The following is a 14,106-nucleotide window of genomic DNA, read 5'->3' as shown; positions in this document are numbered from 1 at the left end:
TTTGTCCTTTTACAAAAGAATTAAAATAGGAAAAAAAAAGAAAAGGAATAGCTAAAGCAACACTAACAGAAAATTTAAAAAGGAAACAAACCAAAAAAAGTCTGTATTTATATGCATCATAAAGTGAGTTGTTGTAGAATGTTATTTTAAGATGTGATACTTTTGTTTATGTTGAATCGGTTTAACTCTGTGAAGCTGTGTTACTGTGCCTGTCTAAAACACCTGATCATATAATAAAGAGCTGAACAGCCCATAGCAAGGCAGGAGAGAGAAATAGGCAGGGCTGGCAAGCAGAGAGAATAAATAGAAATATGGGAGGGAAAGGAAGTAGCCAGAGAAGGAGGAGGACTCCAGGAGCCAGCCCTGGGGAAAGAGTAAGATTTATAGAAGTAAGAGAACAGGAAAAGCACAGAGTCAAAAGGTAGATGGGATAATTTAAGGAAAGCGGGAAAGAAACAAGCAAAGCTAAGGCCGAACATTTATAAGTAAGAATAAGCCTCTGTGTGTGATTTATTTTGGAGCTAGGTGGCAGGCTCCTCAAAAGAGCAAAAACCCCCAACAACAGTGAGTTCTTTAAATATTGCAAAACATGAGCAAGCCCAGGCCGCTGTCTTCTGTGCGTCTGTTAGTTCTCTCTCATGATAGTGTTGCCGGTACAGTCCCAGTTTCCTCAAGATGGCAGCACTGCTTTCTTGTTACAGATTTGAAATGAAGATTTTAAAAAGATATGTTGTTCTTTAGTAGGTAATTTTTAAAATATTTAATATGATTAGTAGGGCCATCTTTTAACTGTCTCCTCAAATTTCTTTTTTTATCCTGGATAAGAAATTCAATAAATTAAGTTTTTATTTTGCTGTGCTCCATGGCTTTCTTCTTTGATTAGCTCTAAGTACTAAAACCGTCCCCTGCTCACCCACAGCAGCATCTCTTGGTGCTGTCCATAGCAAGTGTGCTGTTTCATTTCCTGTTTGCAAACTCTGAGTCTTCAGAGAGAGCTGTCATCACATATGCAGGGGTCTTGTTCTTCTCTTGCCTAGAAGTCATTCTGGGAGTAAGGACCTTTCTCTCTTCCTTCTAGCTCAGCCTTTTCTCTTTTTAGAGTATTAGCCTCCTTGGCTAGCTTAGGGTTGTAAGTGGAAGCTTCTGTCCCACAAGCCACTCCCAAGTACCACAGAGGCTTAATATTAATTATAAAGGCTTGGCCAATAGCCCAGGCTTATTACTAGCTAACTCTTACATTTAAATTAACCCATATATCTTATTACATTTAAATTAACCCATATATCTTATCTATACTTTACCACATGGCTTGGTACATTTTCTCAGTATGGCATGCCCATCTTGCTTTTCTTTGTGTCTCCTCAAGACTCCTGACATGACCCTTCTTCTCCCCAGCATTCTCAGTTTGGCTCTTCTCCCTAACCTTATCCTGTCTAGCTATTGGCCAGTCAGCTTCTTATTAAACCAATCACAGTGACATATATTCATTCACACAGTGTAAAGGAATATTCCATAGGGTCTCCAGAAATACCCTCTTGAGAGATACAGTTTTCTTTTTAGGACTTACACATGTCAATATTGAATGTATGTATCCCCTTTAAGTATTAAATTTGATGAAAGCATGAGGCATGAAATACAATTGTCTCACCTTAAATCCCCACCTACCATACACCTCTGTGTTAGGGGTGGAACCTGTGGCCTTATGCATACTAAGTAAGTTCTCTGTTGCTGAGCTATATCCCCAGCCTCTGTCTTCTATTTCTCCAGATCCTAGCTTAGTGTTGCTGAATGTTAGGAGTTAGAGTGTAAATATGGGTATGTATGGGTATGGGTATACAGGTATGGGTAGGTATATATAAAGTATAGCTATGTATGGACTCTTGATATTGCTGTTAGATCTAGAAAGCATGGATTCTTCTTTTGATGGAAGAAAGTTAGAGATAGAGCAAATTAAGAAATAATTTATTTAATTATTAGTTTATTTAAAATATGTTACTACTTCATTAAACACCCAGTTTTTATTAAAAGCAAGAAGTAAGGGACTAGAAAGATGACTGAGCATTTAAGAGCACCTACAGCTCTTACAGAGGACTTTGGTTTAGTTCCCAGCACTCATGTGTATTATGTGTTGACTCACAAACACCTGGGTCTCTGACACCATCTTCTGGCCCCCAAGGATACCTGCATACATGTGACTTACTCTCACATAGACACAGACACATACATACAAGTTTTTTTTTTTTCTTCTTTTTAATCTTTAAAAAGCCAGGAGTCAAGAATGCTGTCAGATCTGCTGAAGATTCTCTGAACAATAAGAAGGTGAAGCATGCTGTGGTAAAACATGTCCATCAGCACAGCGGGAGGGGTGTATATAAGCAGACCACTTAGTCTGCATCCTGCCTCTGCTATTCTCATTGTTCAGTTGAGGTACCAGCTACGCTTTCTGTGCCTATTTCATTAACTTTAAAGTAGGAACCTTAATAAGGACCACTTCATAAAATTGTTAGAAAAAAATATAAGAATGTTATAGCATGCTCTTCACACAGCTGCCTCACTTCACACCGTCTCCAAGTAACATTTGATTACGTCTATAAACATCCAAATGCAGTTTTTCTTTTTGTTTTCCCCCAAATAGATGGCCAAGTGGAAAGTCTGACTGGTATTTATTTGCTTCTAATTTTTTTTTAAGGCAAAGAGTCATTTGCTACTTGACTAATTACTTGAGTTTCTTTAGCTTTAGTGTGAGTGTTGGTCCTGGCTTTCAAAGAGTAGGCATGTGAAGGCTCACTGGAGCCTTCTGTTTCTTGTGCATGCTTTGCTCTGGTGTATGAGTCCAAGGAGTCATGCCTCAGGCAGGTAAGGAGAGCATGGGAGTTATTGTCAAAGGAATGCTATCCTTTAGTTGTATTGAAAATGCCTTTCACAAAACTATTTCAGATATATATATATGTGACTTAGCCAGGGTCTAGAATATTACAGCTTACAGAGGGAAAATAGATAAACTCTGGCAATTCATGCTAGTAAATGCAGGTAGTAATGTGGGGAAGGTTCTTAGGAACATGTAGGGGAAGATTGCCTGTTGAGAGTGAATGAGTCAAGAAAGGCTTTTGGGGGAGTAGAAATATTGGCGGGACTGTTTTAAAACAGGAGCTAACCAAATAAAGTTAATAACTTTCCAAATATTTCATAAAGGCTACAGCCTAAAGAATTGTGGCTTGGAAAGGTGGTGGCCAGTTCCATAGACACTAATAGAGTGCACAGAGTGAGCCCTGCATCCCATCACCATGGACACCTTGACTGTTGTTATGGCCCTTGTTTCTTCAAACTAAGCTGATCTTTGCAGTACTTGTTTGTTTTCGATTTTATTTGTGTGTGAGTGTTTTACCTGCATGTATATAAGTGCACCATGTGTATGCAGTGTCCACAGAGGCCAGAAGGTGTTGGATCTTCTGGAACTGGAGTTACAGTTGGCTTTAAATTGCCATGTAGGTGTTAAGAACTGAACCCAAGTCCTATGAAGAGCAGCCAGTGTCTTTAACCTCTGAGTCATCTTCCTAGTCTTCAGTAGTCATTTTGGATGGACAGTGTGTACCTCCTTCTCCCCACCAAACTAACTCCTCTGAACAGTTGGTTTCTCCTCAATCTGGTATCACCTTGCCTGTCATCACTTTAGTGGCTTGGCCTGACTCTTACAGCCAGCCCATCTCTCCACCTTATTAATTTCTTCAGTATGTGAACTGTGTGGCTAGACTGGACATGAGAGCACTTGTTTATCCCCCAAAGCACAAATACTCAGAAATATTCAAGTCAGTGAATAGATAGCTGCTATCCTGGAACTGCAGTAGGTGACTCACTTACATGTGGAGCTTTTTGGATGAATAAAGTTGGTTCATTTAGTGACGACAGCTTCTTATGGGCACACAGCTTACCCTAAAGCTACCTCCAGGCTGGGTTGGAGCAGTTTATAAAATGAAGAAAGCATGTGCACCAAATGATGTCCAGTCAAATTAGAAGGTCTGCAGAGGACTTAGATAGCTACTAAATGAAGTTCTGCTTGACCTCCAATGCCATTAAGAGACGACACTAACATTCTTCTTAAAGTCATAGAATAAAGTTATGTCACCTCTAGAACTCTTCAATAACATCAGAAAGCTTAGCTTTCTCATTTAAGAAATATCAAATCTTCTTCACCTCCACAATTCATAGATTACCTAGAAATAATTTAGCTCATTAGAACTTTTTGAAATCCAAATGCCAGGTACAACTTTGAAATGTTACAGATTTTGGTATGTAGCGTTAAATCCTTGAAACTTATTGTACATGACTAATTTATCCTGATAAACTGTTAATATTTTCTCCTTAAGCTTTGGATATAAGGAACTTACTGGAGTTTCATAAGTTGGGTGCGAGTTTCTTGGTAGCCACATTACAAAGAGAGAAACGGCATGTAATGTGAAAGGCGTTACTGCTAGGTTTAGCAAGCTTACAGTGAAACAGGAAACGGCTTAGTGTTGAGTCAGTCGGCATTCTCTTCAACTGTTTGGTTTCTTGTTTTTTTTTTTTTGTTTTGTTTTGTTTTGACATCATTCTTTTCCTTTTTTTTTGACTTTTTTTTTTTTTTTTGAGATAGGGTTTCCCTGGGTAGTTTTGGTGCCTGTCCTGGATCTCGCTCTGTAGACCAGGCTGGCCTCGAACTCACAGAGATCCATCTGCCACTGCCTTCTGAGTGCTGGGATTAAATGTGTGTGCCACCAACACCAACACCACCCAGCTTCCTTTTGTTTTTAGGAAAGAAATAGATATTGCAAAGTCACAGAACAAAAAAAAAAAGAGAGAGAGAGAGAAAATCAGTTCTCTCATGAGGAAAATCCCACCAATTGCCATCGTGTTATTTAAGACTGTGAACTGGTTGCTTAGCTCAATTGGTATTCACAGGTGGCTTTGGACATTGGAGTCTAGTTCAGCTGTCCTCTGCTCATAGCTGTGGTGCTGATGTCATTGTTTGTTTGTTTGTTTTGAAACTTGGTTGCATGTAAATTTATACTTCCCTACCATCCTTGAAATACCACTTATAAAACTACCCAGGGATCCCACTCTGTAGACATCTAAGAAATATTTATTAAATAGTGAACTCTTTAACTATTTTCAGTTTAGTTGTAAGTTATAGTAAAGGCAAAGTAGCAAAAAGATAAATTTGTTTTTATTCATTTTATGTGATAAAAAGTACAAGAAAAATAAAAAGTTTCTGCTCAATATGATCATAACCATACAATGACTGGAGTTTGAAACAATGGCTATAGGAGTGTGGTTTTACTCAAGATAAGTCTTTGAAACGAGTTTTGGAATTTAGCCAGAAAAATAATACTATCCAAATCATCTTAATGATAAATATAAAGAACATGTTAAAAATGGTCATGAAACATATACTTTATTAATTCATTTGAAGGACACTATAACATTTTTCTAGTGTGATGGACACTGTTCAAGAAACTGTTTTAGATAGAGCAATGAACAACACAGATTAAAAAACACTTCATGGAAGGTTTATTTTGTTGGGACAGACAATGGGCAAAATAAATTCATTTTAAATCATAAATGCTGTAGAAAAATAGAGCGAACAAGGAAGGTAGATGCATGAGGGTGTATTTTCACAATATTAATACACTTGGAGACACACACACACACACTTTTCATTCCCCCACATTTTCTATATTTTAAATAAGGTACCTCAGTAAGAAAAATTTCATTATTTGCTCCAATACTTTTATTTACTTATAAGGTATCTAACTAACTGCTAATCTAACTAACTAAATCTCAACAATATTTATTCTTGTTTTATATAAAAATAATTTTCATTTTTATTTTTGTATTATTTATGTATGTATTTTGGTGCACGCTCCAAAAGGGAACTATCACAGTGGACAATTGTAATGATTTGATGGCATCAGCAGTTATAATAGATAACTCTTACTTAGGGTTCTCTGAACCAGGCACTGCTTGGTTATGAATTGTCTGAGGCTTAGGTCTCCGTGCATAGATGTGGAATCCAGCATGCAGGAGTTCAGAGCAGAGATGTAAATGTTGGTACTTGAGCCCAAGACCTGGCCCTGTTATCATTGCCTGTCATTGTGTGCTACTTATGGTAGATATGAAGACTTAAAAACTCCACAAACGTGAACAAAGTAGGATGCCATCATGAAAAATAAGTATACAGGGCTTAATGTAAACATTTTTTTCTTTAAAACTAAAACATTATGAATGAAAGGCTGGAGGTACAGAGTAACAATTTAGAGACCATACTCTTCTTACAGAGGATACAAGTGTGGTTCCTATCACCCACATCAGACAGCTTACAACTGCCTATAGAGCTCTGGGGAATATGGCATCCTATTCTGGCCTCTCCAGGGACCTGCACTCACTGCACATTCCCACAGATGATATACCTTTAATTGAAAATAAAATATTTTAGAAAAATTCTAAAGCATAAATGAAGAGATTTTTAAAAATCATGTAGACAACTTTAAATAATTTGCATGCTACACATTAAATGACTTCATGCAAACAAATATCAAATTAAGCCAAAGATAAATATACCATATTGTGATATATGAAAAGCTATTTTGGTGCTGCTTTTAAAACCTAGGTCTAGATTCTAGACTCTAGATAAGTCATATAGTTTTCATCATGACCATATGGTATCCGGTGTTGTGGTATTGGAAATGTAAGTATTACGGGGCAAGTGGCAGCCCGTAAGGGCGTGATGGGAGTGAAGACGTCAATGTTTATCTAGGAGGTTTCTTAGGAAACATTAAGGCCTGTGGGAAATCTTGAATGACTCTTTTTCCAGCTGTTGAGTGGTTTAAAGCTAGTCCAGTTCTTGATGTATTCTTGAAAAAGTAGTGTGTTTTGTAGCGTAGCTATCTGAAGCTGTAAGGCTTTCTGGGGGAACGTTTGTTGAGAAACCTTGTTAGGACTAAGGTAGAAGTCACACACAAACTGAGAGAAGACTCTATGACAGCTGTCCATAGGAAATAAGCAAATAGATCATGCTCATTTTTATTGTAATTTAATCTTCTTCAGCAAACTAGGTTTGAGCTTAATCACATTAAAAATTCCATATACAATTCTTTCATTATGTGATCTAAATTTTTTTTTAGAAGATACTGTCATTGAAATACCCATATGATACAGCAGTAAAAACAGTGTCCACTCCAATATTTGTAATCCATACTATTTGTTATTTCCAGGGAACCTTTTATTATTTTGTCAGGAGGCCTGTCATATGATACTGTGGGAAGGAGGCCTTGCTTAACAGTGATGCATGGGAAAAGCACGGCTGTGCTAGAAATGGACTATTCAATTGTTGATTTTCTCACACTCTGTGAAACACCATACCCGAACGGTAAGGCTCACTCTCCATAAATATTAATGTTCAACAAAGATGTCTGCTGTCCTAAGTAGTTTCCATATACTGTTGTCTTAATGCTTCAAGGGAAGAGTTCCTGCTGTTAAACATGGCCGATTTTATTTCAGCTGTTAGGGTTTTTTTTCCAGTACACTCTACCTTTTCTGTATTGTACATTTAATATTAAATACCTTTCAAAGAAAGACACTGCCCATATTTAATATTTTAAATTCTGTGAAACAGTAGTATATCAAATTAGCTATATTTCTCCAGAGAAATAGAGTTATGTGGTATATATGAAGGACTTGGGGACTAACAGTCTAAAAATTCTAGAGTGTGTTCAAGTCCTGGTTTGGGACTCTCGGGAAGGAATTGTGGGTTTAACCCTCACCCAGCATTATGTCTTTGAGGGAAAGCTGTCTTTGCCCTTAAGGCCTTCATCTGGTAGGTTTAGGCTGGCCCAGCCATTCAGAGTAACCGCTTTGTTAAGATTACCACATTGAATGTTAGTCATTTCTCAGAGATTCCTTCATGGCAGAGTCACACTAGTGCCGGTCAGGCAGCTAGGGGCACCAGAGCATAGACAAGTTAATTCAGAGGATGAATTCAAATGTCCATCTTCTCATTTCATTTGGATCTCTTTGAAGTTTAAAGATGCAATGCATTTTGTAGTTATTAACAGACACATATTAACATTTGAAAACAATAACAGAACTCTATCAGTTTATTCTGAGATTCTATAGGAATTGGTCTGGATTAAGTTGCAGTTTTGATGTCTTTGCCACACCCCTGGAATATGTAATATCACAGATGTTTCTTTGAAGTTCTTGTCTTACTCATCTTTACAAATACCTAAGAATTTTGAATGGATTATGTTGTATGTTTATCTCATTCAAGCTATACATATTATATGAACCACCCTGGACTCATCAGAATGCTAAACACTTAGAAACTGGAACAAGAAGAGGAAGTAAGGGATGTCCTTATCTTGTGGCTGCCCTCTTGCATCTGTAAAGCAACTGATCATGCATTGTTCTCATATTCCAGATTTTCAAGAACCATATGCTGTGGTTGTTCTTCTGGAAAAGGATTTGGTACTGATAGACCTTGCACAAAATGGGTAAGAACACTGGGTGAGCAATTCCATTACTATGTGGGGGGATTTAAAAAAAAAACACAAGAATCTCTGTTAGCATGTCATTAGCTATTACAGTCCTTAGAAAACTTCACATTGATATTAATGATCTCCTTTTAATGCTCCAGAACCACATTTTCATAATCAAATTTATTTATTATAATGATTATACTGATATTAATATTGATATATTATATTGATTATAATTTTGTTTCTTTTTTCCTTTTATTGAAAATCTATTTTTTCCTTACTTAATATATCCTCATTACAGTTTCTTGTCCCTCTGCTTTTCACTCTCTCCCTACCTCCCCTCCCATCCACATCTACCTCCTTTCTGTCTCTCACTAAAAATTAAACAGTTTCCTAAGGGAAATAATAGAATGTAATAAGATAAAACAAAATCTAACACATTAAAATTGGACAAAACAAACAGAAGGAAAAGAGCCCAAGAGAAGGCAGAAGACACAGACCCACTCATCAACACTCAGGAATCCCATCAAAAACACTAAACTGAAATCCATAATATATTCACAAAGAATCTATAGGGTAAAAACAGAAAAGGAAAAAATTATATACAAATAAAATAAGAATTAAAAATAATAAGGTAAAGTTAATAAATACAAACAAATGAAAAAGGAAAAGTCTGACAGTCATTATGAGATAAGGACCCTCCCGTGATACTGAGGACTCATTTGCAGGTGGTTAGCAAGTGGAGATGGATGGCTTCTATGTTAGTGGTGGGGACACGTGTCCATTTCTCCTTTCTGCTCTGGGATGTCGTCAGGTACAGACCTGCGCAGGCCCTGTGCGCCTACACCATCTGTCCATCCGCCCTGTTGACTTAGAGGGCCTGGTTTCCTTGGGGTCCTCTATCCCTTCTACCTTTTAACTCTTTCTGCCTCTTCTTCCATGGGGTTCCCTGAGACTTGAGGGGAGGGGTTCATGGGAGACAACCCATTTAGGGCTGAGTGTTCCATGGTTTCTTACTTTTTACATAATATCTGCTATGTGTCTCTGTATTTGTTCTGATCTACTATGAGAGGAAGCTTCTCTGATAATGGCTGAGCAAGGCACTGATCTATGAGTATAGCAGAATGTTATTAGGAGTCATTTTATTGCTACTTTTTTTTTTTTAGACCAGTATTATTTGATTTTAACCTAGGTCCTTGGGCTGTCTAGTTTCTGGTTCTTGGTCACCCTAGCAACATTGCGTATGAGTTCCATTTTGTGTGGTGGGCCTTAAGTCAGATCAGATATGGTTGGTTACTCCCACAAGCTTTGTGCCACCATTGCCTTAGCATATTTTACAGGCAAGACAGATTGTAGATCAAAAGTTTTGTGGCTAGGTTGGTGTTTGTGTTTTCCTTTGGGTAGCCTGAAGAGTACCTTCCTGTACCAAAGACACTAGAATGTAGGGTGAAGGTTCCATGTAGGCCCCAATTCACCTTCTCCATGTTCAATGATTTATGATTTTCTTGTTACTTAACTCAGAGTTTCTAGAATTTTTTTGCCTTTCAGCTTCATACTTGTATATGCTAAAATCATACACAAGAAGCCTGTCCAAAATGGACCCACCATAGTTCACCTCTGATGAACTTTTTAGTCTCACTCCTTCTGTTCAGTCTGTTGTGATGTATTATGCAGATCCCTGTCAGACTAATTGTAACCTACATCATGCCCTTATTACTCTGATTTAAACCATTGCTTGCTATTATTACCTTAACTGCTCGCTCTGCTAACTTGAAAAGACTGCGGTGCTGTTTCTCACTTGCTCTCTCCCTGTCCTCCCACAGTGGCCTTAATTTAGGGGATAGCAGCTTGATGATTACCAGACCTCAAATTGCATACCTTCTCTTACACAACTTTTGGCCCCTGGGACCCTCCACTTATTTCACTGTCGGTAGAATCCACACACTTTTCACCACGTGCTTTATGGCTTTCCTAGACTCTTTACAGATATGTAAATCCCCCAACCCCATCTCAGCTCTTTGTAACAACTTCGGGCATTTGCTATATTTATACCTGTTATCAGTGATAGTCAGTGCTGTGAATGGAATCACCATATTACTTATTTTCTCCTGAAAAGATAATCATTGAGCAAAGCTTCCTTTGAGTTTACTCATTCATCATTCCCAGTCACCCTGGGGCTAAGGTGGTTTTGCCCCCGGGGATTATTTGGCAGTGTCTGGATAGATAGTTTTTTAGGTGGAAGACTACTGGCATCTAGTGGATAAAAGATAAATATACTTCAAACATCTGCAGTGTACAGGACAGTTTTCCAAGTAAAGGCTTCTCTAGATGTGGATAGTAATAAGGTTGGAAACCTAATGTATGTGAGTGGTGCTGCTTGCCTGATTATTATTATTATTATTTTTTTTTTTTTGGTTTTTCGAGACAGGGTTTCTCTGTGTAGCTTTGCGCCTTTCCTGGAGCTCACTTGGTAGCCCAGGCTGGCCTCGAACTCACAGAGATCCGCCTGGCTCTGCCTCCCGAGTGCTGGGATTAAAGGTGTGCCCCACCAACGCCCGGCTTTGCCTGATTATTTTTTAAGACATTAAATCCTGACTGAATTTCAGCTTAGTATCTGTTACTTATATTAATTATTAGTAAGTTTATTTTATTTTATTTTTAAAATAACAGACCATTTGAAAATAATTCTGTTTGATAGCCCTAGAAAAATATGTTATTAATATATTTTTTCATCTATTAGATAAGTTGTTTTAATAATGGAATTTGTTGCATGTGCTCTGTACTGAGATATGATTAAGTCAAGAAATACTATTCAAATACGATTCAAATCACATGGGATAAGATGTTTTATTTTTGTTGAACTGTCAGTTAAATATGTAAAATACCAGATCCTTACAGCTAAGGAAAAGATTTATTATGAAGAGAAGAAGGCTAATTATATATTACTCCTACTTTTGTGTGTGTGTTTCATCTTTTGTTTGGGAATAAAGATAGAGATGGTCGGGCTCATTTTATAGTTTGTAAACTTTTTTTCCTGAAATACCGCTTATTTTTTAGTATTATTAGCAGTAGGCAAATTAATAAATCTAATACATACTGAATAGCCATTTTGTACCTTTTAAGTGTCTCAGTTTGTTTCTGGGTTTGTTGTTTTTTTCAGATATTTTAAAGTAACTAGTCTCATTCTAAGCAACATTATTATGTTTTTAGTTTTGAACATATTACTATGTGTTTAGGTAGAATTGTACTTTAATTTTATGATTTAAAGCATGTTTTGCTTATCTTGATAAATTAATTACGTAACTAGAAAACAAGAGAACCTCATGGCTCAGCTGCAGTGTGTCTGACTCCATATCTTAAAATCCATGAAAAGTAAAATTATAATTTAGGTAATTATGGACTAAAATACCTTAGCTTTTCGCCAGTGTGACAAGCTGCCTGAGAGAAAACTTTTCAGAGAGGAAGTATTTATTGTTGCCCACTGTTTGAGAGGTTCTGGTCCATTGCTGTGGGCTTACATTGGTGAGGACACCACTTTACCTTTGCATTGCTGTGGGCTTACATTGGTGAGGACATCACCTTACCTTTGCATTGCTGTGGGCTTACATTGGTGAGGACACCACCTTACCTTTGCATTGCTGTGGGCTTACATTGGTGAGGACACCACCTTACCTTTGCATTGCTGTGGGCTTACATTGGTGAGGACACCACCTTACCTCTGCATTGCTCTGGGCTTACATTGGTGAGGACACCACCTTACCTCTGCAGGAAGAAAGTCCTACTGCAGGGTCGTCAGTCTCACAAACTCCCAGCAGCCAGAGGGCAGGGAAGTGTGCCGGGGCCAGCAGGTCCCCCTGCCCCTTCCGCCTGGGGCGCCAGCCTCGTGAGATGGCACTAACCCATCAGAGTGAGTCTTCCACCTTTAACTAGTCCTCTCTGGAAATGTCCTCAGATAGACCCAGAGATGGGCTCCACCCGTTAGTCCCTCCATTTGGGTTATGTTTGTGATTAATCATCACACAAAACAGCTTTCTTTAATATTGGATGAGGTATCACATTGATGGAGGAAAAAAAAAAAAGAATTGGAATTTAAGGTAGCTGTGCCAGCAGAAGGGTGAGGTATTTGATACCATGATGCTGAGAAATCATTGATTTCCCAGCAGCTTCAGTTCTGCTTCAGCCTCTTCCTAGCTGACAAGTTAAGCCTTTGTTTTGTCAAGAGAATGGATCATAAATTAGGTGTGAGAAGCACATGAGACAAATATGTATGTGCATGCAGTTTTTCGTGTAGCAGTGATATAGGTGCAACCTTTGTGTTTATTGGAGGTAAGAGAGCATCTTCTGTAATAAAAGTCTTCAATTATTTTACATATTTACATAGAATAATGTAATCCTAGAATGTGTACTAATGCCTTCATGGTTGTGTTAATCACAGGTTGCAGTGTATTAATGTGGTTTTCTTTTTCCTATTGTTCAAGATACCCTATATTTGAGAATCCCTACCCTTTGAGTATACACGAGTCCCCTGTTACATGTTGTGAATATTTTGCTGATTGTCCCGTGGACCTCATTCCTGCACTTTATTCTGTTGGAGCTAGGCAGAAACGTCAAGGCTACAGCAAAAAGGTACCGAACTGAGTTCATTGTTTAATGTAACTTATTATTATTATTATTATTATTATTATTATTTTGAATTTGTCACCTTGAGCTGCTGCTAACATTGTTAACTTTTGGAAATCATTTTTACAAGTAAATTCTGTACTGTGTTCATACCTATGTAATATACTTATACACTGTATACTGCATATCTACTATACATAATATGTATTTTCAATTTTTTTATAGGAATGGCCTATCAATGGAGGTAATTGGGGCTTGGGTGCTCAAAGTTACCCAGAAATAATTATTACAGGGTAAGTAAACATATATTTTTGCCAATTAAATCATTAATAGCTAATATACTTACTTACGACAATTTGAATTTTAACTCACTTGGTAAGTAAAGCTTTCCTCTGTGTTACAACTTGAGAAGTGAGTTATTGATGAGAACTTGATGGCTTACAGTGATTTTTGCCTTTTGCTCATCTTTGTGAATGAGTTTGCTGACAAGTAACAATACGATGTAACCGTTTTGTTTTTTTTTCCTTTTCCTTTTTCATCATATTTTTCTCTCTTTTGTTTGTCCTAGGCATGCTGATGGGTCAGTTAAGTTCTGGGATGCTTCTGCAAGTAAGAGCTTTGAATATTCAGCTGTTTGTCATGTTTCCTTGCTATTGCCCTTATATATGAAGTTTTAAATAATTGTATAAACCACATTAGATTTGAAAGTACTAGATGATCAGCACAGTTTATTGGCTTATCAAATGTGTGAGTTGGGAATTTTGAAGAATCCAGATATTTTAATGTTATTAGTAAGCCAAATAATAATTCTCAACAGTGTTCTAGTTTTTTTTCAAATTTCTCCAGAACTTCTCTTTAGAAGTCAAAAATAGGGGGCTGGAGAGATGGCTCAGAGGTTAAAAGCACTGACTGCTCTTCCAGAGGTCCTGAGTTCAATTCCCAGGAACCACATGGTGGCTCACAGCCATCTGTAATG

General features: G+C 37.5%; 1 protein-coding gene across 4 annotated transcripts in view; it reads left to right on the top strand.

The window, feature by feature from the left end:
- The window catches only part of Stxbp5 (syntaxin binding protein 5), a 136,034-nt gene that overhangs the window by 64,499 nt on the left and 57,429 nt on the right, over nucleotides 1-14,106 (top strand). For all 4 annotated transcript variants that reach the window (XM_028861099.2, XM_028861092.2, XM_028861104.2 and 1 more), the window contains exons 10-14: nucleotides 7,248-7,402; nucleotides 8,453-8,525; nucleotides 12,989-13,136; nucleotides 13,356-13,423; nucleotides 13,699-13,739. In XM_028861099.2, coding sequence (XP_028716932.1) covers nucleotides 7,248-7,402; nucleotides 8,453-8,525; nucleotides 12,989-13,136; nucleotides 13,356-13,423; nucleotides 13,699-13,739 — 485 coding nt within the window. The remainder of the gene's footprint in view (nucleotides 1-7,247; nucleotides 7,403-8,452; nucleotides 8,526-12,988; nucleotides 13,137-13,355; nucleotides 13,424-13,698; nucleotides 13,740-14,106) is intronic.

The sequence above is a fragment of the Peromyscus leucopus genome, chromosome 8a (genome assembly GCF_004664715.2).
Source record: "Peromyscus leucopus breed LL Stock chromosome 8a, UCI_PerLeu_2.1, whole genome shotgun sequence".
NCBI lineage: Eukaryota > Metazoa > Chordata > Mammalia > Rodentia > Cricetidae > Peromyscus > Peromyscus leucopus.
Note: the sequence above shows the minus strand (reverse complement) of the source record. Positions and strands in the feature narration are given on the sequence as shown.